This window comes from Symsagittifera roscoffensis, chromosome 4 (assembly GCF_963678635.1).
Source record: "Symsagittifera roscoffensis chromosome 4, txSymRosc1.1, whole genome shotgun sequence".
Classification (NCBI taxonomy): domain Eukaryota; kingdom Metazoa; phylum Xenacoelomorpha; order Acoela; family Convolutidae; genus Symsagittifera; species Symsagittifera roscoffensis.
In genome coordinates, this window is record NC_087065.1 from 12,372,272 (window position 1) to 12,399,330 (window position 27,059).

The 27,059-nt window shown below is 34.3% G+C and overlaps 2 protein-coding genes across 2 annotated transcripts in view; both read right to left on the bottom strand.

The window, feature by feature from the left end:
• The window catches only part of LOC134843739 (WASH complex subunit 1-like), a 382,840-nt gene that overhangs the window by 143,051 nt on the left and 212,730 nt on the right, over positions 1-27,059 (bottom strand). The window lies entirely within an intron of this gene.
• Positions 5,685-26,589, bottom strand: LOC134844744 (uncharacterized). Its single transcript, XM_063861558.1, has 6 exons — positions 26,252-26,589; positions 12,541-12,658; positions 8,923-8,969; positions 8,019-8,117; positions 7,309-7,439; positions 5,685-5,927 (listed from the first exon to the last, which is right to left on the bottom strand). The coding sequence occupies exons 1-6, from the start codon at positions 26,346-26,348 to the stop codon at positions 5,685-5,687; spliced, it is 735 nt and encodes a 244-aa protein (XP_063717628.1). The 5' UTR covers positions 26,349-26,589.

Sequence of the window (27,059 nt, forward strand, 5' to 3'; positions counted from 1 at the left end):
TCCCTATAAAATATCAAAGACGAACCAATCACACTCCATCAAACTAACAACCCACTTATTTGTAAGTGCTGAAATTACTTGTAGTTTCAGCACCAGAGCGATTTGAATTTAACTTACAACTTAGTTACTTTCTCCAAGAGACCGACTCGTAACAAAACCAGTATACTCTAGATCTATTGAGACTAAAAGACATAAGAGTAAGATTAAGATCGGTATTAGACTAAGAAGTTGCACGAATCTATCCGGCCGAAAATAAGATAGCGTGACGAGCAGACGGTGTACCCTATCTGAAATTACTCTATGAGTTAGACCTTAAAACGCAACTCATCTGGTGCGATCAAAAGTCTCGAACAAGACCTTAAAAACAAATTAGCTTAGAACTAACCAAATTGATTAGAGTTAGACAAAAAAAAACATTTCCTAAAATGTTACATGACAACAATTTAATTGAAATGTCTCTACGACTCAATAGATCAGAGCCATTATTCCGAACAATACGAGAACTACCCGGTATTGGAAAACGACCTCGGACAAGAGACGATAAACGACTACAAAGGAACTTACCATTAATCTTCATGATCGTACGGCAAAAGCCAACACAAACTTCCATATTTAGATTTTTATTAGCATTGAATTTAGATTTTTATTTGCAAACATAGTATTTTTGAAGAAAAATCGTCAACAACAATTACAGGCGCTAAACTTATTATTGTACAATAACGACTGATAAAAACATCTCTAGTCGTTCTCTTCAAAAATCTGCAGTAAATTTAAAAAGATATCTGGAAAAAATATTTATTGAAAATAAAATTACAAAAATTAAGTAGTATGCATACAAATTGTTAATATTTATAAATCATCTCTTCATCCCAGCTTCATCACCTAAAACATAACAGTGAGTCATAAATCTACTAACATCATCAAAAACTAATAAACTAAAATTTTCTATCAATTAAACCTTAAATTAATTTATAAAGGCCTATCCTAATTCTTAATTTCATTTAAACTAAACTTATTTAAATTTAACAGATCATCAAGGCTTTCCTTGGATCTTTAATTCACTTTCAACCAAATTAAATTTAATTTCATTAATTTTATATCCTGATCATCAAGGCTTATCCTTGGATCAAATAGAACAATTTTATTCTCCCCCTCACAATTAATAAAGTGTCTAACGTCAATTCACTACCCAACCCTTCCTCAAGACCCAGGACTAATAGAAATCAAATTAACCATTGTAATTGGAATAAACAGTGAAGAACTACACATTAACGACTTTCATTTGACCATCCCTCTTACCTGACCCAGGATAATACTTAAACTTAGTAAGTTTAAAATAGTATCTAACGAACTACTTAAGTTCTAATTATACCTGAACCTTGTGGATTGATTAACTATTCTCCAGCCCTTGATCCCAATCGCTACCACTAGGTAGGATTGAGTAAGTTAACACCTTAACATAGACTAGCCACGAGAAAGTAAAAACCATTCTCAGGAATCGATTTATACTTTTCTCTCTAACACTGAATACATGACCCAAGCTAGGCAAACCACAAAAAATCGTAAGAACTAACAGTTTAATACATTGAAAATCACTAATCCCAATATTGCATCCGTCATCCTAAACCTTATGTCACCAGACAAGTTAGGAAACAAACAAACAATCATATTACACAATTGTGAAATAAACAACGAAAAATATGATCTCGTAGTCACTCCACACAAACAAACATTAGAATATATTAGAAAAAAACGACAGACAATTTCAAGGAAATTTTTAAGCAAACAAAGACAAATTACACGAAAAAGATTCTCAAAGCGAAGAAACGCAGTCTCCGAATCAGAAACCAGTAATTTAGAAGAACTTAACAGGCCAAAAGATTCCATAAACAAAAATTATCAAGTTAATGATATATTATATTTTTCTGACTCAGGAACCACATCACAATCATCAATACAAGGAAAACGAAGAATAAAAAAGACATACAAAAGCAAACCAGTACGTCTATACAATTGGAATCAACCAATAAAACACATAGAAAACTACACATTAACAGTCATAAAACCCAAAAATGGATCAAAATGAAGAAAGCGAAGACGAAAACTCCCTTCTTCCATTTTTAATCAACCCACTCACTGAAGATAGAAGACAAACACAATTTTGTCAAAATTCAATCGCAAATTTATTCGAAAAAGGAATTAGTCCATGTAAAGCAGAGTTTCCAGAAGTAAAAACAAAAGACAAATTATTGTTCAATGTTTAAAAGGAACATGTAATATAACACAACAGTACGGAATCTATACCATAGAAATTAAATCACCAAGTACGTTTCATGGTAGATATCTACTTCAAACAGACGACGTAGATCTAAAATTTTCAAAAGTATTCACAGAATACATTAAAAAAATACAACATCAAAACTCACAAAGAGCGAATTCAATATACACTAACAATGTATTTTCAATAATCTATAGTTATCTATCTATACTAGAAAAAACAGAATCTCAAGGAACTTCACCAGTTCAAACATCTAGACACACAGCTGTAAGACATGAAACTGCAATATTCTCCGAATTTTTAAACTCAATCCGAGAAAATTTAACCAACAACGAAGTTTCACAGAATGCTAAACATGATTTACAAAAAGTCTTAGCCTAATTTATCATTGATTATATCACACATAAAATTGATTTAATCTCACAAGCAAGAAAAAATTTTAGACTCCAAAATTCAGCTGATGAAACTGTCTTAGCAGAACAATCAGATTATGTTTGGGACCCTGAATGGTCTCATCCACTATTCCTGAACAAACCAACAGACATTTCAAGTCAAGCAATTAGCACAATTTCTATTCGCAAAGATTATGTTAAAGTATATCCACTCACAATTGACGCAACACCTTTAAACTATAATTCATTTCTACCGGATAGAATAGGGAACAATAGTTTAAGCTCAACCCTCATCAAACAACAAAAACCTAAATAGAGCTAGAATTCTTACAAAACAAGACATTCAAACACCATCACATTTCGTAAATGAAGAAATAGTTGAAACAATAACAACAGCAGCACAACAAAGTATTTCACCAATACATCCAAATCTTACAACTCCAAGGCCCAAAAATCCAACATTACCACAGGTAACACTACAATCTACGGTTAAACCCTCCGTTGTTCCAAAATATACACAAATGGATTATCAAACGTTTAGACCAATGACGAAACCAACACAAAAACAAAGAACATTCACTAGAAATAATTTTTTTCTTCAAATTTTTTCTTCAAAGTAGTGTCGTTTTTAGCGCGTTGTTTGGTTAAAAAAACAATAGCTTAGAAAATTAGTGAATAAGACGTAACTGACAACACAATTTTTTCATAATTTGATTGGTAATTTAAAAATAGAAAAAAAATTTCAAAATGGAAAAATCTTTTGAAAATAAGCTAGATAGCCTTTGTTGCCAGGTAAACGTTAAGCGTAGTTTTCAAAAAAAAATTCTCGCAAGGTTTGATAGATTAGGATCTGTTCACGTTAATTGATACGACCCACTCAGATTAATAAGTGTGGTACCTGATTTTCTGTGGAAAATAAAAAAGAAAACAACTAAATTAAACCCGGTATACAAAGTTCCTCTGCAATTTCAATTGTCAAATTAATAATGGAATAATAGTGTTAGAAATCAACTGAGAAAAAAAGAATTTTAAAAAGAAAAATCTTTTGAAAACGAGGTAGATAGCCTTTCTTGCCAGGCAAGCGTTAAACGTAGTTTTCGAAAAACTTTCTCGCAAAGTTTGTTGGATTAAGACTTTATTTACGTTAATTGATAAATTATTCGACCCATTCAGATTATTCAGTTTGGAAAAAAAAAAGAAAACAACTAAATTAAACCCGGTATACAAAGTTCCTCTACATTTTCAATTGTCAAAATAAAAATGGAATAATATTGTTAGAAATCATCTGAGAAAAAGTAAAAAGACTTTTAAATAATTGCCCATGAAGCGAGTTATCTTCATTACTAGTATTATAATAAATATCAGTTGTGAATATCTGTCAGTCTAATGGTTAGTTAATTTATCAAAGTGTTTCATTTTTACAAAAATCGGCTGATAAGAGTATTTGAGTGGATATAAATACCCCTTGCGCTCAAGACATTGCTTAAAAGTCTTACATTTGGCCTAATATTTGAGGAGAAATTAGGTACAATTGGGAAAAATTTGAAAGCAATGATTTTTAAGCTTCGGTGAAGTACTTCTCGGTTACTACAGTATGGCTACAAAAAAATGGTCGCATATTTATTCAAAATAAACATTTCATCTACATTTTCACTAAAGATTCTGTAAATGTTACAAAAACACATGCTCGCTTGCTTTTTTCTATCGAAATTCGATGAAAAAGTTTAGAAATTTCAAACCAGTTTTTCTTGACACTGGGAAATGCTTTGGAATTTTTTAATGTCGTTCAAATCACAACTGAAAACGCTCCATTATGATATACCACCCAACTTATTGCAATAAAAACTTTTGGAAGCTGAATTTGTGTGGAAAAAAAAAACTAAAACACACCCGAATACACAGTTATTCCTCGTTTTTCAAATGATCAGAACAAAAATTATTATGTTCCGACCGGCCTCAAAAAACGGCTGAAAAACGAAAATAGTTCACGCTAAGAATCAAAATAAACCAACGGTAGAATTATTCCAGCAAACAATTTGTTCCAATTCATGCACAGGATTTTCATTAGCAGTTATGTTGTATGTTGTCTGCAAATTCTGTCCAACTTTTAGTATAAGCTCCAGAAAACTATTTTTTGTATGCTTTTTAGACAAATTTGACCTTGTTTGATCCTATTAAGAAATTTCTACAATTCAAGTTTATCAGTTTCCCAAAGAACTAATTTGAGCCCAATAATTCACAATCTTTATTTTACTTGCCAGGTTGTTTCCAAATCAAAATTAAATCTACAACTCATTATGATATACTGCTAACTTAAGCCTTCCAAACAAAATTTTTCTCAAGTTTTGGTGCGATTAAGTCCTTTCAAATAGCTTCATCTAACAAATAGCAGACAAAACGACAATAGTTCTTACCGAATATGAATGAAAAATGAGCAAGGAACTTTTGTCACTTTATGTGATGTAAAACTGCGGAAGGGATAGATGTAAAGTCAAGAATGCGAAAGCTAACATGGAAGCTCATATAGTCAAAAACCATTCTTTGACATAAAGAGCAAGAGATCTGTTTGAGATCAGATATAGGGGAGCTGAATTAATTTTAAGAGCAGAGCGAACTCCCGCTTCTGCTAGTGGCATTAAATACTTCGTTTTTTTTAAATGTTAAACGCGTAAGCAGCTCAGAAAGTAGGCCAAATAAATCTTCAAAACATCTCCCAAATTAGGTAAGCACAGAAAATGTAACTTTCTGCTAAGTGAAGGGCATGCGTCTGTCTGTAAACGTTTTTTTTTGTCATATATTTCTCACGGGGCCAAAAAGTGTTGAAAATGGCGTTGTAATAAACAACTACCGTGTGTTCAAGAGTTACCATTAATTATTGGGCAGTAACTTAATTATTTGTTTGCTTGCTTATGGATGGAGAGTTTAAGGATATTATTTATGGAAGTTTATTGTTTTATAATGAAACTAACAATTCAAATTTATTTTAAAAATATCAAATTTTAATTCATGATTACTTAATTATTGATAGTATTGCATATCCAAGACTGAGCTTCACAAAGTACATTGGCTTTGAACCACCCAATATTCAAAGTCTGTCTGACTGAAGCTCTTTTGAATAAATGTACCACTCCGTTCACTGGAGGTAGCATATAGTGTGCATACTTGTGGTGCATTCCTTTTGTCACAAAGGGACTCCCTACTGGTCCGAAGCCCACTTGAGAGACGATGTTGAGACACACACGTGTGTTGTAGTGGGCCTAAATTTCATATATTTTTGGTTTAAGAGAAAAACGTATTTTTTTGTTCCGTAGTTTTTTAAACAATACGCAACGCAAAAAGCAAAAGTCATTTTTAATATGTCAGTAAATTAGTAAATTGAACCTTTGTATTTTAGAAATAGGGTCGTTATGCTGATCATAGAGAGCTCGGGAAATCATTTTGATTGACCTACAAAAAATGTCGGCAAAGTTTTTTGATTTTTTTTTTCGAGAACATTCTGAGCCGCGTCTGCTTTAAAGGAGGCTTACCTGGTTTTCAAGCATCACAAAAAAAAATTCGTATGACTTTTTTTTACTATGTTTACACTCTAAATCAAATGTTGATAAGAGACCCCCATGTCGTGAAAATTAAAAAAATCTTTCAAAATTGAATCCAAATTGAAGTATTCAACTAGGGATGGAAAAAATTAATAATGTTTGTAAGTATCCACATTACACTCAAATTTCACCTATTCTAAATTTGCGGTATTTTTTAACTTAGTCTTTTAAAAGTTATTTCTAGAGTCCTAATTATGTGTGGGCGGTGCCAAATTGATGTTAATTGTCATTTTTTCGAATTCTCAAAGTCGACGTTTTCTTAGCATTTGTGGTTCGAAACTTTCTTGAGCAAACGATTTAAGCATTCAAAAAAATCTCAAATCACTATGAAGACCCCATTTTGACCAAACTTTGACCAAGCCGTTTTTAGGCACTTTTTAGAACAGATTTGAACAAAAAATTGTGTTTTTTTGGGCGCTCGCTCCCCCCTCAAAAACAGTATATATAGTGGCGCCAACAGCTCCTTAAACATTTAAGGTTTGGGTAGTCAAACATTATGTATTAAATAATACCAAAAGGAGAACCATTTGGTTCTGCAGGGGAGTCGAAATATGCGGGGTAAAAGCAATCTTCAGCCACGCTCCTGATTTAAACTACGGATTCCCCAGACATAAACGCACAATTAGTGCATATACAGAATGCAGTTTTGCCTTGTAATGAATTATACCTGAATCTGTTTATTTAATTAATGAAAAATGAACGACAATGAATGAAGAGCAGACAAATTTCAAAACATTAGTTCTCGATGCCAGGATTACTTTTTCGAATTTTTGTTGCAGCTCGAGCCGCGATTGAAAAGACTTTAAAATAATGCCTCTTTCAGACTTCTTCAACGCTTAGTTGCGGTACTTTAGTTTGCGGGGGAAACTATACCAGAACACAAAATGCATCCACACTTTTAGAGTGAAAAATAATAAGGAAAGTGAACAATGAGCTGAAAATGAGAAAGATTTTAATATTCAATCAGCATGGGGCTAAAAACTTTCACTAGAGATGGGGATCTCGAAAAATTATTTTTCAAAGTGGCCATTTATTATAATACTTTGATGTATGTGAGTTGTCTGTTGTTGGAGCCCAAATTGAGAACTAAACGAATGTATTGCAGGGGCGAGATGCCAAACGCTTGTCCATACAGTAGATAAGTCCCCACTTGGAAATTGCAGCACCCATCGTCTGAAATTCCACTCCAACTTCAACTTTTAAAAAATATATTTCGGTAAAATTGAATAAATAATCTACTAAATGGACGATGAATGAATTCATCCAACATGTAGATACCTAAAATTTTGCATTTAGATGTTACTCTCTTCTAGGACTACTAACATACAGGGGCGGATTTAGGATTGCGACATGTTGTTGGATTGATTCGAGTTTCAGAAAAATACTGACAAAGTGCATTGGTCAAACTGTTCTTAGCAGATCTCTGTAAATACCCTATTTACTATAAAATATGCTATTGTAGTACGGGACATTTTTCAAGAGTCTTTACTAAAAGTTAGTATATATTGGCGTGAAAGTCGCTTTTGGAAAAACATTGGCTTGTTTTGCCGAAATAGGGTATGCTGCAAATTGTTTTGGAGGAGGACGGGTATCGCTTTCGCCTCTTTGAACTGACCCCTCGGTTTTTTAGTAATCTTAAAACATGCTTGATAAATTAACGTGTTGAACCTTCAGCCGAACATACCTAATATATCCCCCTCTACAGCTGTTTGCTTAGAATGTTTGTTGTTCTTAACGTAAGCTGCTACTTACTACTTGGCGAAGTAAGGAGATCAAACCAGTTAATTTGTTGGTAAATATTCTGCACTGATTTGAAAAAGTTAGCTGCGTCCTCGGGTTTCTTCTCTCGAGCTGAAATATCGATTAGATATTAAGCAAGATAACTGATTTTCAGTTTTTGCTCAATTCTTTTGGTAGATAAATTCGAATTTTTGATTGAATATTCAAGAAACAAAAAATTTTTGCCAAATAATGCTCCGAAGTGCTTTTTTTCCCGTCAAGGACTCCAAAAATGCTATTTTTCCCTCAAGGACTCAAGAAATGCTATTTGCCCTTGAAAATTGGCTCCAGCAAGATTGTTTCAGATAATTGGCATTGTGTCAACGCGTTAGCTAAATAGTAAGCTTAGGTAAGCTTAGTTTAAGTTTTGAGACAGCTCAAAACAAGCAGATGGTTGCTCTTAAAATACTGCATTTTGTTGAGGTATTTTTTTTGTATTAAAGCTCTAAACGATCGTTTTTTCGCTCCAGTAGTTTTTAGTGTTGAAAAAAGTTTACATTGGTGAATATTCGATGCTAAGGTAACTTCCATTAATTCTGATTTGAATAAGTGCATGAAGGTTTCAGATGATCTTTGGCCTGTCTCATGTAAATCATGCGGATCAAAAACATAATAAACAGAAAAACAAAACGAAAAAAAGTTTTTCTGTCAAAAGTTTTTAAAAAAACTTTCACGACCAATTATAAAATGGTATGATTCTCGTCTTGTAGCGCCACATTTGAAAAATAAAACCAGCTGAGTTTTTTCGAAACAAAGTTTTTGGCCCGATTAGGTATACAAATGGGTAGATAGAATGCGTTCTGTCAAATGAATTAAATGCGTTGTGTTAAAGTTTGGATAATAAACATGAAATGACGCATCTTTTAAGTGTACTCACTGAAGTCGGCTTCATTTGTCACATACCCGAGGAAGCAGAAATGTCGACTAAAACATTTTCAAACGAGATTGCGCGTGTATTAAGGTAAAGCCCTGAATGCTTCGACTGCCCTTTAATCTGCGTTGAAACCATTTTGCTGGAGAAAATGAGAAAAATATTTTAAGACCTTGGATGGAAGTTCGATTAGAAAACTTGATTAGATAATCAAATGTGAAATTTGGTTAGTAATAAATACGAACGGTTAGCTTGCATCAATTCAATTTGAAAGAGTTTGAAACAAATCTGTTGAGCGGGTTAGCTTGCATCAATTCAATTTGAAAGAGTTTGAAACAAATCTGTTGAGCGGGATAACTTGCCTGACAGAACTGAAGTGCGTTACCGTCTCAGCATCAAAAACTGAACATTAACAGCGCACATGAAATAGTACAGAGCATGTCCAATGGGCAGTTTCCATACCCTCAAAATCTTACAAAAAAGTGACCAGAAATATTATTAAAAACCTCTAAATGTTCAAAAATTGAGACTGCTCAGTTTAAAATGTGATGACAACAAGTTTTGTATGTCATTTCATGAAATGCCTATAGGGGATAAACCCAGTAGAACGAGTGATAGATGAGGATCTACGAAATCTAATAATAACAAGAAAAATTCTCAATCAAGTCAAAACTATGCTTGCTCAAACTGCCCCCTATCCGGTAACAATTTTTTTGTTGGCAAAAAAAGTTGAAAACCACAAGTTTTGGACAATGTTAATTACCATGTGTTAAAATTTGAATAGTACGAAATTAGTACAAATATTTAACAAAAATTTGTTCATAGGATGTCCGAACTGCCAATAACTTTCAATCACCCAGATTTTTACAAAAAATAATTGAAGTTAAAATATCGATTAATTTACTCAACAAGTTGATATCTTCAGCTGGGTATAAAATTTTTTTTGTTGAAACTAGGATATCGATCGCCAAAATCTTAAAAAGATCTCAAATAAATGGTTAGGGTTAAGGACTCTAATACCTCATTTCAAGTCATAGTCGCTCAGCTGTAGATATCTCCATGATTTTAATGTTAGCTCTACAAAATGCATAGTAGGACGAGGAAATTAAGTGGAAATTTTATCAAAACTATTTTCCAGGAGATCAGAATACACCAGCCAGAAATTTTTTGAGTCTGCGGGCTTAAGCATTCTAATTTTGAATTTTTTGGTTATCAGCGTAAAAAAACATAATCAATCATAAAAACCAATCATTTTGGTGCCTTCTTAGTTGAACAAGGGTGACTATATCACAAAATCTTGCTAAATTAAATTGCTTACAAGAATCTTGAAAAAAAACAGCTATCTGATAAGATTTTGTCAGAAAAACCACCTTTACATGACTTAACCGTCGCAGCCTTGAATGTTTTGTTGGATCATTGAAAAAATCCAACGAACAGTAAAGCAATCGGTGTAGAAAATTGAAAAGATTAAAAATTCAAATACTCATACATACATACATTCATATGTTGATACATACATACATTCGCACAAACAGATAAACACTCATAAATACACTCATACATACATACATTCATACATACAGACTAACAGGCACACATAAGTTCATACATACATACATACATACATACATACATAGATACATACATACATACATACATACATACATACATACATACATACATACATACATACATACATACATACATACATACATACATACATACATACATACATACATACATACATACATACATACATACATACATACATACATACATACATACATACATACATACATACATACATACAGACATACAAGGGTGACTATATCACAAAATCTTGCTAAATTAAATTGCTTACAAGAATCTTGAAAAAAAACAGCTATCTGATAAGATTTTGTCAGAAAAACCACCTTTACATGACTTAACCGTCGCAGCCTTGAATGTTTTGTTGGATCATTGAAAAAATCCAACGAACAGTAAAGCAATCGGTGTAGAAAATTGAAAAGATTAAAAATTCAAATACTCATACATACATACATTCATATGTTGATACATACATACATTCGCACAAACAGATAAACACTCATAAATACACTCATACATACATACATTCATACATACAGACTAACAGGCACACATAAGTTCATACATACATACATACATACATACATACATACATACATAGATACATACATACATACATACATACATACATACATACATACATACATACATACATACATACATACATACATACATACATACATACATACATACATACATACATACATACATACATACATACATACATACATACATACATACATACATACATACATACATACATACATACATACATACATACATACATACATACATACATACATACATACATACATACATACATACATACATACATACATACATACATACATACATACATACATACATACATACATACATACATACATACATACATACATACATACATACATACATAGATACATACATACATACATACATACATACATACATACATACATACATACATACATACATACATACATACATACATACATACATACATACATACATACATACATACATAGATACTTACATACATACATACATACATGCATTCATGCACACATACAAACATTTCTTATTTAGTGTTGACATTTAAACCATTTTTTTTGTTATTCTGCTCTTGGACTCTATATGGTGGAAAATCTCTTCCATACGTAGCACCATATATGTTGCGACGTATGATTTGCATGGTGAAAATTTTTGATATTTTGCCAACAGCTTGCATAATGATGAGAAACCGTTTTAATACTAATCTACTCCGTTAAAAAGCTATTTCGAGGGTTTTTGAAACCAACGTATGTGCTACGCATGTTTAGTCATTTTCCATACAAATCATGCATGGATGTGCATGGTTGCGCATTATCTTTTATAGTGGGCAACCCGGGCTTTCTGCTCACAGATCCATTCAAACATTCACACGCAGATTGAAACTTTCTCATCGGAAGGGCGATCAAAATTAACATTCCATGACTCATCGCATTCGACATGAAAGCTCATTTTGTTTCAATAAGTTTATGAATTGAATCAGAGCTGAAAAAAAAACATTTCGTTACCGACTATGAAAAAATGGGAGTGGCATTAGACATGAAAATGACAGTAAGGAAAATAAGTAGAAAATCGATGGTTTTGACAATAAATGTATATCGATATTTTTGATTCCTTATAGAAAAGGAATTGCAAGCGATTATAATCGATTTTATACGAATTCTATAAGGACTTATACATATTTTATACAGATTCTATACCGGAAAAATCCATTTTTCTAGGCCATTTTCCATATTTTTTGAACTGTATAAAATCCCTACAATATCCATTTTAGTGTCTAGTTGAATTGTACAATCGATTTTTTGGTACAATCGAAAACTAGCAGAAAATCTGTAAACAAATTCAATTATAATCGAATGCAATCTTATCACAAACAGTCAGTTTGTATATCATCGTACCAATTCTCTGCAAAATGAGTTGCCATCAAAAGATACTAATAATAAGTAAAACCTATTGTGTTTAACTTAGAGACGGATCAAGATTTCTAACCTGAAATGGGAGCATTTGCGACCCAATAGGTCTGAGGGGTCAGGCAGGACGAAAGTGAGAGCTCCTCTGGTCAAGTGACTAATTGCGTCACTTTCACTCTGTGTATTAGAACTGCAGTCTAAAAGGATACTTAAACTTAGTATTCTGGTAACATAATAAAACGAAGATAACCGGTTGTTGTGCTAAAAGCTCATAACTTTTTGACAACCCTAACCTAGTTGAAGCAATTACAAAACAAGAAAGTTAACTCAAAAATTTCTTTTCCTGTTTTTTCTACAGTCTGTGGGCTTTGGGCAGGGGAAATTAGATCATAAATATAACTAAATTAGATTATAGTTTTTTAAGAGCAAGGATAATAGCTAAGATTGCTTAAAAATTAGATTTCAAGTTTACTCTTCATTCAACCCTGTATATTAGTCCAAAAACCGAAAAAGCTAAATTTTCTCGATTCTGAGACAACTTCTTTAACTTTCGTGGAACCATATCAAGGTCAATTGATCGGTAAATTGATAACAAACTTGACCACTCGCAATTTTTTTGGGGGACGTGAAATTGAGCGTTAAACACCTAACCCAAGTCAACGTTCCTTTCCATCGCTTCTTGATGTGTTTGAAATAAAGACAATGAAAATTAGTATCGAAGATAATTTTAGCTAGAAATTTATCAGTGACCAGAATGAACCTGTCATACGGCGTAGTATCGGTATTCAAGGTAATGGTTTTGTTCTCACGCAGTCTAAGTTACTAGTGCTAAGTGATACTTGCTAGTGCTAGTGAGTTATTCACGTTTCGTTTTGACACTCTCATCTCCATAGTAAGAGAACGATTGATTTTTTTAAATTCTTTATGAATCTAATTTTGAATTATTTCGATATCCCTGTCTAATTACAATTTAGTATTGTCATTAGATAGTTTTCTAACTGAGTTTCTGTAGGTTCTCTAGGGGTATCTCATGGCGCAGCCAACAGTGTAACAATCTGATAATAGAGCAGAAATTTTGAGCCTACTAGTATTCTTACGGAAAAACTGAGCAGAACCTCCGTTTGCGTGGGAAACGCGGATAGACCAATTTTTCTTGGCAATCTCACTCAATGCGATCCAATTTATCTGTAATCAGGACCAACTCCTGTTTTTGACCACCCACCACTAAGGCCACAGTCTACAACGACAACAGAAACAACAGACAAAACATAAAAAAGAATAACACTATATACAGCAGCTTTCCGAAAACTCGGGTCAACTCAAAAACCTGCCTCAACAAGTTTTATCATGAGGCAGACATTTTCATTTATCAGGGTACGCGGCGGAATGAGGCTGGACGCATCGAAAAGGAAGTTAAACGGGATATCTTCATTGCTTATAAGAAGTTCGGTGAAATTCAGAGAAAACTTTGCACAAGAGCAGACAACATGTTCGGTGACGCGGTGAAAGCACTCTTACTTCACGTGAAAGGATACGCCTCGGCCAAAGTCATGCAAAACATAATACCTTCGGAAGCGGAAATTGTCATCAAATTTTTTTTAAAGTGAAGCAAACGCGTATCATATCCATCCAATCAAAGAGCAACGTTCGCAGTAGAAGGAAGTGAACGTTGGGCAACTCAAAGAATCAGAATCGCATAAGCAATACAATCATTCAAATCACAATTTTTCAGATTCTTATTAGTTTTGCGATAACAGGCTTACAATTGAACATTGGAAAAATCCCAATAAGACGATGTTTCATTGAATCAGACGGCGAGCCGGAGTATTCAGTCTCAATCAAAAGTCTCGAAATTATCAATGCCGCGAAGAGCAAAACTAAGTCTTTAAGAGCCACAATTAGAGCAAAGAAAGCTCTATTTAGTGCAATTATTGACACCAGAAGTCTGGTATCATATGTCATCAAAAACACAGGGCAAGATATTGCTCAAGTAACCTACAGCAAAATTCTTATCATTTCAAGAAAAACTAAACACCGCGTCATTTGTTGAAAAAAAAACATCAGACCTCTATCACTATTCAGGTTTTTTTTATATAGACTTCAATTCAAAAACATTGAATTAAAAAGAACGCAAAAATGTTGATACCATAAAACGGAACATGTTGTCTCCCATGTTATGATTTACATCCCCAACTTGTTTTGTAAATGAACAATTTAAACAATCTAACCCTGAAGCTAAAATTGATAGAACAGAAGCAGATTTCGAATCAGCAACTTCAAGGTGGAAAAAAGATTTCTTCAAGAAGTAAAACGATGTTTCAACAGACTGGGCTGATCAATAAATCACAAAGTCTAACACTAATCAAGTCTCCCTTAATTCCCATAAAAGAGAAAGACAGCCAAGTATCAATCCATTTCCAACAAAAAGTAGGGGCAAAAATTGGAAGTTAATTAAGGGGGGTCTCATTGTAAACTTTGATGAATGTACTAGTGACCATTTTGTAGCTCCAGTAGTTATAATAGCATAACAATTTGGATCTGGGAAATATGCAATGGACGCCAAGCCGATGAACGACTAAATCTTTTATATTAGATGCCCAACCTATTCGAGCTCTCAGATTCTGCAGCCCAAATTATCACTTTATCACTTCAGAAACGATGGGAGAAGCTTGGTCCACATCTCTAGACCTTGCTTCAGTGATCTAATTCTAGATTTAACGATAAAGGAACTTTGTAACTTCAGTATCGTATGCGATGAACATACGGGCACGTATACGTATTGATTCAAAACACGCTTTTTTAGACTGCAAAAAAATTCAAAAAAAGCGCTGGACATAACATTCGGCTGCACTCTGAAAATTTGCTTTTTAGTTGTTTTTTAATTTGTATCTGAACACAACAAAACCGTGGAAGAAGTTTTGAGGAACACGATTGCAAAAACTTTTGCATTAAAACGCAGCAAATAAAAATTTTCCAAGGAATCTCTAAAAACTTCAGGACTCGAAGTTGATTCAATTCTCATCAGACCGAAGCATTCAAAAAGGAAGCGGTAAGAAATTTTCTCACCAGCGAAAGTCAGGAGACAATTAAGGTCATTTATGGGTAGATTGAACCATATTTCTTGATTGATTTCGAGTTTTCAACTGACAACTGAGGCAATTGGAACAAAATCTAAGTTGAGCTACCAAACCAAGTTTGTGCGAAGGGATTATCAAAAACCAGTAATGAACTCATTGTTAAATTTAATCGAAGTTATAACCAAAACATTTTAATATAACCATTCAAAAACTCCCGGATTGGATATGAGCCAGCCTTAATGACTAAGGAGCCGCACTATCAGAAGAAATAGAAAATGGGTTTTTGCCAAAATGCGTATACATCTAGATCCCTAAACCATGCAGAGAAAAAATAGCACAAACAGCTAGAACAACTAGCAGTAGTTTGATCTTGTGAGTTTGTTGAAGTTTATGGGGCAATCATTTTCATATGTTGACTGCTCACAAAGCAATTATTTCTGCATTAACCAATAATCAAGGGAATTGCACATACCACTCAAGAAAAACCATATGGGCAAATATAACGTTACCTTTTGATTATACCATCTCACATATTGCGGGAAAAAAATTGGTATCGCCGGTTATTTGTCCCGAGATCCGAAGCTAAATGCTCCCTTTACCTCGAATTATGATGATTAATTTAATCCATCAACTAATTCGACATTAGGGAATACCACGGATTCCAATCAACCAGAGAAAAATCCTCTAATTTATACAAATTTATTCACAGATTTTAGCCCATCAGAGTGCAGTAGAGCCAAATCAATCATAAGTCCGGAAAAATCGTTTTCATTGACCATAAATTTTAAATTGATTAGCTTAGAAGTCTCTTTTACTAAATGCTAATTCTAACTCTGATAAAATGTTTCTTTGTTACGGATAATTCTACTTAGTTACAAATAAGATATGTTTAAAAAGTGAATTAATCTCTAAATTAAAACATTAAAAAGTGAGCGGTCATTCTCTCCGTCGGAGAGAATGAAGATAACAAGGTCATATCTAAATTAACCAGTTAAGAAACTTTAAGGTTAATTAAATGAAATAAGACGAATGGTAAGATTCGCAACATTCCCCTTAGTGGGGAAAAAAAATTAAAGTACTAAGCGCCATGATACATAACATGTTATCTAACCCTTTTTCTCCCTCTCGAGAAGTCCAACAAGGATTGAAAATTAAATACTGCGCAATATCACAAATGAAATTTTAGTGCTTCGAAGGAATGACTGAATTAGAAAGAATGATATAATTTCTAATTCCGGCGGATTATAATCCCTAGTTATAAGTAGGTAAACTCTAACTGCGCTGAAACGAAATACTAGTACGATTATAATGACTAAATACGAGTTTTCAAGTTTTTGATTTAGTTTAGCTGTCCCCTTCCATGAATTTTTCTAGCTCAGCGTTAAAAAATTCACTGTCTAAGTCGATGTAGTTGTCGAAACTATTCACCGCATCTCTCAGGGATTCGTCAGTAGAGGCGATGGAGAATTGATCGGGAGATGAAAGGTACGCTGGGCCCGGTGCACGGTCCTCCGGTAGAGTGTCGCAAATGTGGGTCTGATTCTCCGAGGGATTCTCTCTGAAGGTTAGTGTGGGGGAGCCCGAGCTGTCGCCCTCGTCCAGAGATATAGGGTTATTCGCGGTGCCTGGTTGGTTTTCGAACTCGTCTATAATATCTATCTAATATCGCTTACCATAGAATTGTGGGGGACCAACATTTCGACTTGAACGTCTTAATTTAAATTCGTTACCGGTGATAGTGATTTCCTTAGGATGTCTTTCCTCACTAGTTGCACTTTCGTTAGAGGAGTCCTCTATCTCAAAAACTGGAAATTCCACCGGATTTTCTCCTTCCAATGCTTTTGTTGAATCCGAAGGAGTGTTTGGGCCCTCTGTTGTCGTAGCGGTAGAAGATTCGCCAGGTGGGTGTGAGGTAGTTTGAGGTGCTGGCTTTATACTAATTGGGCATTCCGCTGTATCTGTAGATTGAAGTTGTTCGTCTAAAATCTCAGATTTTATATTAGTTTGATATGTTTGAGGAGCTAATGATGGGGTAGGTTCTTCGTTAAAAATGAGGTTATCTGAAATGAAGCGTTTTCTTATCATTTCTCTGCATGGAAAACCTCCCGCAATCCATCCCCAATCACTAATGTCCGACGTATCCGACGGAATGAACATGGATTCATCACCTGCTAAGTATCCTGTGTTCGAAGTCGAGGCTTTATTTCGGTTTCGCTTCGATTTGTTGAATTTAGTAGGCTGTTTCGTTCCTCTAGATCTGGTGGTGACCGGGGTGAAAGACTCTGTGTGTCGTCCTGTCTTAGTGTCTGGTTTCCGCGTCTGTTGTGTCTTCGCTTTGTTTGTCTTTCTTGGACCTTCTTGTAAATCACTGTTAGAAAAAGAGGGAAATGAGATATTTCCTTTGAATGAACGGATTGTAGAGGATTAAGACTTTGGGATGGCGATGTCCGATTTTCTAATGATTTTTCCGTCGGATAGTTCAACCGTGGATTTTGTTGAGTTTATTATTTTCTGACCTAGTTGTTTATAGAGTGGATTTCCGTTTATACTTCCGTTGGTTTTTCGTAGTAAATTACCTTTAAACGGACTGTTTAAGGACACTCGGGAAGATGAAGGTTTTGAGGTTGTAGGAAGGTCTGTGTCGTAGCCTTTCTCCAATGGTGACTGGTTGTTTTTCGGTACAAGAAAGTCTTTGTATCCGTCCTCTATCCGATCGTCAGCATTCCAGTCAAGGGCCCTTTCTCTGCTTAAGATCGACTTCCCTTTGTCTAAAAATCCACCGGATAATTGACTAGATGCCAATTGCTTCCAGATCGTGTTCGGTTTTCTATTAGAGTGTATTTCGAACAGTGAGCATTTTATTTTTGATTGAAAGGAAGATCGTAAATTCCAAATGATTTTCGAAATGGCAGTTTGTAATGTAGGTTTTTGTTGTTCTAAAGACATTGCTAATAATTTGATTTTTACAGTATGAACAAGTTTTTCTACAAGACCGTTAGAACGATGGTCCCTAACTGTACAAAATATTAATTTGATATTAAGAGAATTGCAAAATAATTTAAAATCCTGACTAGTAAAACAGGATGCGTGGTCAACACGAATAGAGTTAGGAATCCCATGGAGATAAAAATAATCTTGAAGGAATTCGATTACCGTGTTTGATGACGTTGAAGAGGTAATTTTTGCTGATGAGAATTTTGAAAAACGATCTATACATAATAAGATGTATTTATTGTTTCCCCAGGAGTTATCTAATGGACCGGCAAAATCAAGGTTTAATTCCTCATTAGGTTCAAATAAAGTGGGAAGTTTGCTAATTTGTGTAGTTGGTATGATGCTTTTTATATTCTTACCGGTTTGGGTGCATTGTGTGCAATTAATCCCGTGGAAGTAAATTTGCCGGTTTATATGTGGCCACCAAATATATTGTGCCAGGTATTTCATACCGAATTGGCCAGGGTGAGATTCATGTAAAGTTTTTAAAACGGCGTTTCTAAGTGTGAACGGAATAACCAATTTTCCATCCATATATAATAGTCCGTCGGATTCATGAAGGTCTTTCGAAAATTGGTGTAAGTAACGGGAATTTGCGTTGATGTTTTCTACTTTTTTCTGTAAAACCTTCACAATTGGGTTTAACATCTCATCATCTTCCGTTAATAAAGCAACCAACTTTGCATTGAATAAAGTATTTAAATCCAAAGGTCTTTCAGGTAACTTGAGGTTTTCTCGAAATTTAGTTACTAACTTTTTGTGCTCTGAGGAAATTTGGAAATCAATAGAGACTTGTATCCCGGAAGTAGAAGGATTTACTACAATTTGGTTATTTGACATATTTACACTATTTATAAGTTTGAAATCCGAAGGATTATTAATTAAGCTACTGTTAATAATTAAAAAATAAATAAAGGCTGAATTTGATAGAAGGACTTTAGTAGAATCTGTGCTTGAGAAATCCGAGGGAATACATTTAGAGTTACAAAATTCTGTTCTACAGTGTTTTTGATTGCAGATTGAGATGGAAGAATTGACGAAATTCAATGCTGTAATTATTACGTCATTTCGTAATTTCGTGTACAGGGAATTTTCCGAAATTGAATTAGTTGAATTACGTAATGGATTTTCATTATCCAAAGGATTGAGTGCATTATATATTTTTTTGGTAGTTGCAACTACAAATTCTTCGTCGTAATGTAATGGGGGAATTGCTTTACCCGAAGGAGTTCTTTAAATTAAATCGGTAAAACCCATATCTTTTCCCGCTAAATGCTTGATAGTAAAATTAAATGGTAGAAAACGATCTACCCATCTTGTCAATCGGCTATGGTACGTTTTGTTTCCGTGATTAGGTGACAAAGCGGAAAGGAGAGCTTTGTGGTCGGTAATAATTTCGAATTCGGAGCCGTAGAGATATTTTTTGTAATGTTCCACCGCCCATACAACTCCTAATAACTCTAATTCGTTTGTTGAATATTTGGATTCATGAGGATTTAAAAATCTTGAAGCAAATGACACTGTTTTTCAAACGTTTTCATGGAGTTGTTCAAGAGATGCACCTAACCCATTATGTGAAGCATCGGTTTTTACTCTCGTGGGCTTTTTTACGTCGAAGTGGGTGTTTTCAGTAAGATTTACTATTTCTGATTTAATCTTATCGAATGCTTTTGAGTGATCTTCATTCCAAAGGAAAATTGACTTCTTGTTTAGAAGAGGTCTAAGCGGGCTTCCGAGGGATGCTAAATTTGGTACAAATTTAATGTACTGATTAGTTGACCCGAAGAATGATCTTAATTCTTTTAGATTCTTTGGAATTGGAATATCTTTGATTGCCTTGGTTTTATCGAATAGTGGGGCGATTCCGGTTTTCGATATTTTAAAGCCGAGCCATTCGATTTCTTTTCGGAAGAATTTGCATTTCGACCATTTAACTGCGAAATTGTAACTATCTAGCGTTGATAAAATTTTATAAACAATTTTCTTGTGATCGTTAAAACTTCCTTTGGAAGCGACTAATATGTCGTCAAGGTAAAAATTTGTAAAAGGAATATTTCCCAGAATTGAGTCCATGACTCTTTGAAACTCGTTTGGCATATCGCCGAGTCCGTAAAAACCGGTTGAAATTGATAAGTGCCTGTTATATCTCCGCCAACTAGGCTAAAATTGCATTGGCTGCTAGTATAATTGTCTAGCGAGAGTTGACTATATGCATTCTTTAAGTCTAGATTTGTAAACCATACTTCTCCGGCGGAATTGTTTGAAATTTGAGCCGCTACGTTATCCACTAATTCGTGTATATTGGGCATCTGATATTTGTTCTTGTATATTTGTTTGTTGATAAATTTTGAATCTAGAGCTAGCTTTATCGATTTGTCTTTTTTACAAGTGATAACTATCTGACTAATAAATTTGTCCTCGTCACAGTTTTCTAATTTTTTGATGTGTCCTTCGGATTTAAGTCTGTATAATTCTGGTTTTACTGAATCCAGTAAGTGTAAAGAGATCCTCCTGCCTTTTAGTTGAATTGGCTTTAGTGGTTTGTGAAAGTGTGTTATTTTGTTTGATTTTTCATCTTTCCAATCCGAAGGAATAATTGTTTGAAGGTTTTGGAAATCATTTCTATTTCATTATCTATGTCAAGTGAGGTAACTGAATTGATAGACTTACAAGTTCTCTTGTTGGTGAGTGTTGTGAATTGTTTTTGTGAAACTTCGATTCCGACTTTTGGTAAATTGTTGTTTCCCAAGATGTTTCTTTCATGACCTTGAGTTAAGAAGAAGTGGCATTCCTTGTGAGACCATCCATTTGAGAAAATTGGGATGATTACCTCTCCAGTGATATTTATTGCATTGTTCGTAAATCCGCAATAGAGTTCTTTAGTCGCTTTATCCACTGGATAAATTTTCACATAAGGGTCTCGTAACTTCAACTCGTGTAACACATTCTGTTTAAGGAAGCTTACAGGGCTTGCTGAATCCACCTGTATATTTGAGAATTACTTGGTTTTCATTTCCTAAGCCGATGTTTAGTAGTTTCTTCAGTTCCTTTCCGTGGTCGTCATAGATAGTTGTTACGTTTAATACAGAATAATCATCGTTATCGCTCTGTCCGGACTCCGACCATGCGTTGATTACTCCACAGCATTCTCTATTGGCGTGGTCGATATGTACATCCGGTTGTTCCGAAGGATAATTATGATCTGTATTATTTACAATTTGACTATCCACAATATTTACATTTTTACGGCGTGATTTACAGAGTCTAGTAAAATGTCCTCGATATTTACAAGTCGTACAAGTCGTATCTTTAGCGGGGCAAACCGCTAGATGTCCTTTTGTAAAGTTTCCGCCGCATTTCATACATGTGTTAGTTCTTTCGATGTTTAGGGTGGGTTCTCTTTTTACATTAAAATGAATAAAAGATTTGTTGGAAGAATATCCGTTGGATTTAAAAGTACTTGTCATTTTGATGTGGTTTGTTATTCCTTTTTCGTCAATCAGGGCTACATTTAAGGCTTCTAGTGGAGGTAGGGTTTCCTTGAGAAGTTTCCGTTGGATGTCCGAGTTCTTCATGTTATTGATAAAAATGTCTCGAATCCATTCATCTTCTCCTGTGGGAATGTTACATCTTTTTGCCATTTCTGCAAGTGCCCCCCAAAAATTCGCCCAAAATGAATCCAGCTCCATTAATCAATTTCAATTCGAATCCATCAAAATTTTCGTTTTTATTAATCAAATTTAATTCCAATTCTAAATTTCAGAGAAGCTCATCAGAAAATGAGATCATTGACTTCCATTTCGGATAAAATTATTAACTTAACTATCAGTACAAAGGTAGGGGAGGGAGTGCGAAAAAACCTTAAAAAGTGTGCTGGCAAAGAAACGAGAAAAGACCGCAAAATTGTCCCCAAAAACGAAATTTAAGTTGACAAACAGCTAATCAACAACTCTGTTCTTAGAACCAGCTGTTTTTAGAATGACAAGATTTCAAAAAAACGGTAGAAATAACAAACTTCACGAACTTAAAATTCAATAAAAATACATCCATGAGCCCACAGATAGCATCAAAGGATCGAAAAATTTTCACAACCGGTAAATCAGACCTTTTAGACGCCAATCTGTGAAAAAAATCAACATCGGAAGACAATCAAAGGGCACCAATTAAGGAGTGCATTCTGGCCGAAGACAGAGAAGTATTCCTTCGATTGACAATTAACTGTCAAGATTCTGGGACGACTCCACTGTGGTTAACAACTCTGTCATCATTGACAATCGAGTGGTTATCCCTATGTTTTTGAGAAAGGTAGTCCTGATCAAATTATACCTCACACGTCCTGGACAAAAACCCATGATCGACAAGGCTGTGTATCTGTGGTGGCCGAGAATGCACCAAGAGATAATTGTGCAGTGCTTTTAGTTTAAGAACCTAAAGTCTGCTAAACCGTTCAACCATTAACTAATCTTGCAGACCCTAATGAAGGGCTTCATCCGAATTTCGCGGGTCACTGTTAAATAAAGAAGGGAAATAACTATTTTCAGTAGCAATGGAGCTTTTTCAAAGTATCCAGCTGCAATAATAACCAAACCAACCGGTGCGGATGAAATGAAAAAGTTATCAATTGAATACAGCCAAAATATTGGTACCTCAAAATCAATTAGGACCATCAAAATTCCCAATCAAATAGAACAAGATTAAAAGTTTTCGATAGAAAAAAGGAACAAGTCATAAATGATGTCTAGTTAAAGATCATCGTGGGTGAGAGTGAACGCAGTATTTAAAAAAATAGAAACTAGGCTACCTTGCTCTAGAACAATTGGCTAAGCAGCCAGTCACTGGAGGCAGCTTACGCGACACTTGATAAAAATCGAATGCTCAGAAAAGTTGCGGAGGTTGACTGAAATACTGCCACTTCTCGCAGCCAGTTTATGAAATATGACCTGAATCAGTGAACAATGAGATTCCAAACAGAGAAAGGCCAGAATCATAAGGATCTAAATTGCTTATTTTACGATCTCGTCAGTTAATCGAAGTAAATGATTTTATTCGGTAAAATATTTGATTTGAAATCAGGATTCACCTTAACCAACTTGTTCAAAGGCAAAATCGTCAAAGCAAAAAATCACACTTACTTCCATGATAAGGGCGAAGTGATGAGAACAAAATGTTAAATGCAATTTCCGATTTGAAATCTAACAAAAGAAGGAGCCCACTAACACCAGTAGCTAACCAGCCATATGTAGCCTCACCAATATTGGCACAGGGTCACGGGAAGACAATGAAGTAGTCAGTACTAGTTTTGCATAGAGATAATTTATCATCAGTTTCCGCTTCCTCGTAAGAAGTAGTAACGACAGGACTACTGGCCAAGTCATCAAAGAATCAGGACCAACCAGGATCATCAAAGAGTCATCAAGAACCGATTAGTAGCTCATGCTTTCTGAATACCAGCAACAAAATCCGACGAGAGCTCGTCGGAAAAGGGGGCAGAAAAGGGGGGGAAATCCGAGAGCTGCCTTCAGGGAGCTCGTCGGATAAAGGGCAGAAGAATTACCAAAAGCGAGTCAATTCATCTTTAATTCTCCGAGAATACAAACCTCAGTAGGGACAGACGCATAGACAGGAACATCATCGGGTCCTCATTCTAGACCAGAAGAGCTGATTCTGCAAGAATCATAGCCCAGCCCAGTTCTACCAACCATCAATTTCATCCCGCCAGAAAAAAAAAGAAAAAGGCACATCAAAAGAAGATACGAAGAAATTAGAGGTCACGCTTAATCTCCCAAGCTTATAGGTATAAAATGTTTCGCAATTTGAGGTCACTCAGACGGTAGACAGATCAAAAGTCGAATCTTAAATGTAGTAATCAACGAGAGCCTCCAACCGCTATAAGATGCGAACAAGACTGAAGCTATCAAAAAACTGTGAAACTAACAAAAAATATTTGAGACTATATTTTTATCTGAGAATTTTTTTAAATAGTCTGCGGGTTTTGGCCACTGACAAGGGAGTTAATTTAGGTAATACTACTCTTAGAAAAAGAAAAATAACTAAAATTGCTTTAAAATTGTTAAAAACTTCGACTACAAGTTAACTCGCTTTTTCATTCATTCCTTTGAGTGAGTCTGAAAACCGACAAAAAACCTCATTTTTCTTGTTCATCTTTCTCACTTCTGAGATAACTCCTCAAACATGTTTTTGGAACGCAAATCATGGGCAATTGAACGTAAAAAACCTAAAAGACCTAAAACTGAACGTAAAAAAATTGCTTTAAACAAAGTTCCTTGCTTTCACTTCTGTACGTGCTGGAGTTATGGGCAACGAATTGAAGTATGAAAAAGATCTTTTGCTAGAAATTTATCAGAGACCAGAATAAACCTTTCATACGGCGTAGTAAATCTATTCATATTCTTTGTGTTGTTCGGACGCAGTCCAAATTACTACTGCTTTTTGATACCTGTCAATGCTATTGAGTTACGCACGTTTTGTTTCGACACTCTCTAATCTTCGATTTAAAAATATATAATTTTTTTTCTTGTAAATGACACTCTCTCATATTGATCTTAAAAATATATAAATTTCTTTTCGTGTAAATAATTTGCAGCAAAAAGTAAATTGCTCTGTATTAATTTTTCTACTTTTTTATTGATGTTTTTCTCACAAAATTGCGCTGATTAGGTTGATCTTTTGAATAGCATTTGAAGAAGTTTTGCGCAAAATTACTTTTCTTACCGCGGAACCCTTAGTTAGCAAAATCCTAGAGAGATCTCTTGAAACTTGAAATTTGCGGCAACGAATTTTCCTCACGTGAGTTCAATTCACTATAACACTGGGGGAAATTTTCCTGCTTGCAATTTTTTGTTGAATTTGTCAAAAAATATATTAGTTAAAGTTTGATTGGTCAAAATTGAAATTGTGATTTTGTTACAACCACCCCTTCAGTTTTTAGGCAATTCAATCAATTTGATACCGATTTTATACAGATTATATACAAATTATCTACAGATTATCTACAGATTATCTACAGATTATCTACAGATTATTTACAGATTATCTACAGATAATCTACAGGTTTTATTGTATAAAGATTATATACTGACTATATGCAGATTATCTACAGGTTATATACAGGTTTTACACAAAAGAAAAATCGATTATTTTGGCACTAAAGTCCATTTATTTTTACAGAATCGTAGCTGTACAGAATCGATTATGGTTCGAAAAATGGTTGTCGATAAACCGATTTCATACTTAGGTTAATCTGTAGATTTTTCAGTATATAATTGATTTTTATCCATTTTTGTCACTACTGCTGGATATTATTTGTTCTATATGAAACTAATTGTGAAATAATTCGAAATTAAAGCCTTACAATTGTAATTAGATAGTGTTCTAAATGAATTTATTGAAGCGTTTCTGGGATATCTCAGAACCATTACATAATAGTTGCTGTGAGGGGGATTATATAGGAGCAAGAGGAGGTTTCCATTGCAGGACTCTCCGTGGAGGTGGAAAGAAATATGCACTTTGATGAATAACAAAAATAAATCCCACAATTGATTCCCATGCCTCGCAATTAGAAAAATTAACATATGGTTTTTTAAGACCATGATTGAAGAAAAGCGGTTTTTTCCAAATTTTGTTTATTCATCATACATGCAAAAACAAAAACCAGGAAAAACAAACAGTTTTTTATTAAACACCAGAAACTTAACTAACTTTCAAGTAGAAAAAGAAACATTGTGAAACTGAAGGCTCTTTGCAGCTTATTTCGAGTCATCTTCAATTGTACGAATGTCCCAATTTGTAATCCCATCAGTTGGAGTGGTATATATTAAAAATATTTTGTTCAGCTCAGGAAAAATTTGCCCATTTGAGTTCAAATCCAGTTTTTCTGTTTTTCAATAAAAAGAAAACATTTTTCAAACCAGCAGTTTATGGCACGGACAAAATTGTTTTTTGAAAATTAGAAGTAATTTTCAGCAGAGCTAATTTTTATCCATGTAAAATAATTAATCAGCGTTTTATGTTTGAACTTCAACCTTATAATTTGATGACTTGATCAAAGGTCAGCAAAATGAACAGAATTCATTCTTTCTTCCAGACCTTTTAATGCTGAACTTCTTGTAAATGGCAACTTAAGTTCGTTTGAACTCGACCTCAAACTTCCGACATAAGATTCAAAACTCAGCTTCAAGACTCCTTGCAAAGTTCTGAAAGGTTATTCTACTTTCTGAAAACTGATAGCCAAATGAGCAAAACTGCTCGTATCAGAAGAAATTCATGTGTACACATACCTCCATCCGCAGATAAATGGTTTTCTCAAAAGGGCGAATTTCTGGAACATTTGAGGTTTCCCGAGCTCTCCAAAACTCATCGTTGAGTTTATTTCGCCAAATTCATCTGCACCGTAAGCGAAAACAAATGAGAAATTGTTTTTGTTTGGCTAATTTTTTTCCGTTAAAGTAGATTATTTTAACACCCATGGCGACTTTAGAAACGAATAAAAGTTTAGGGCAAACATTTA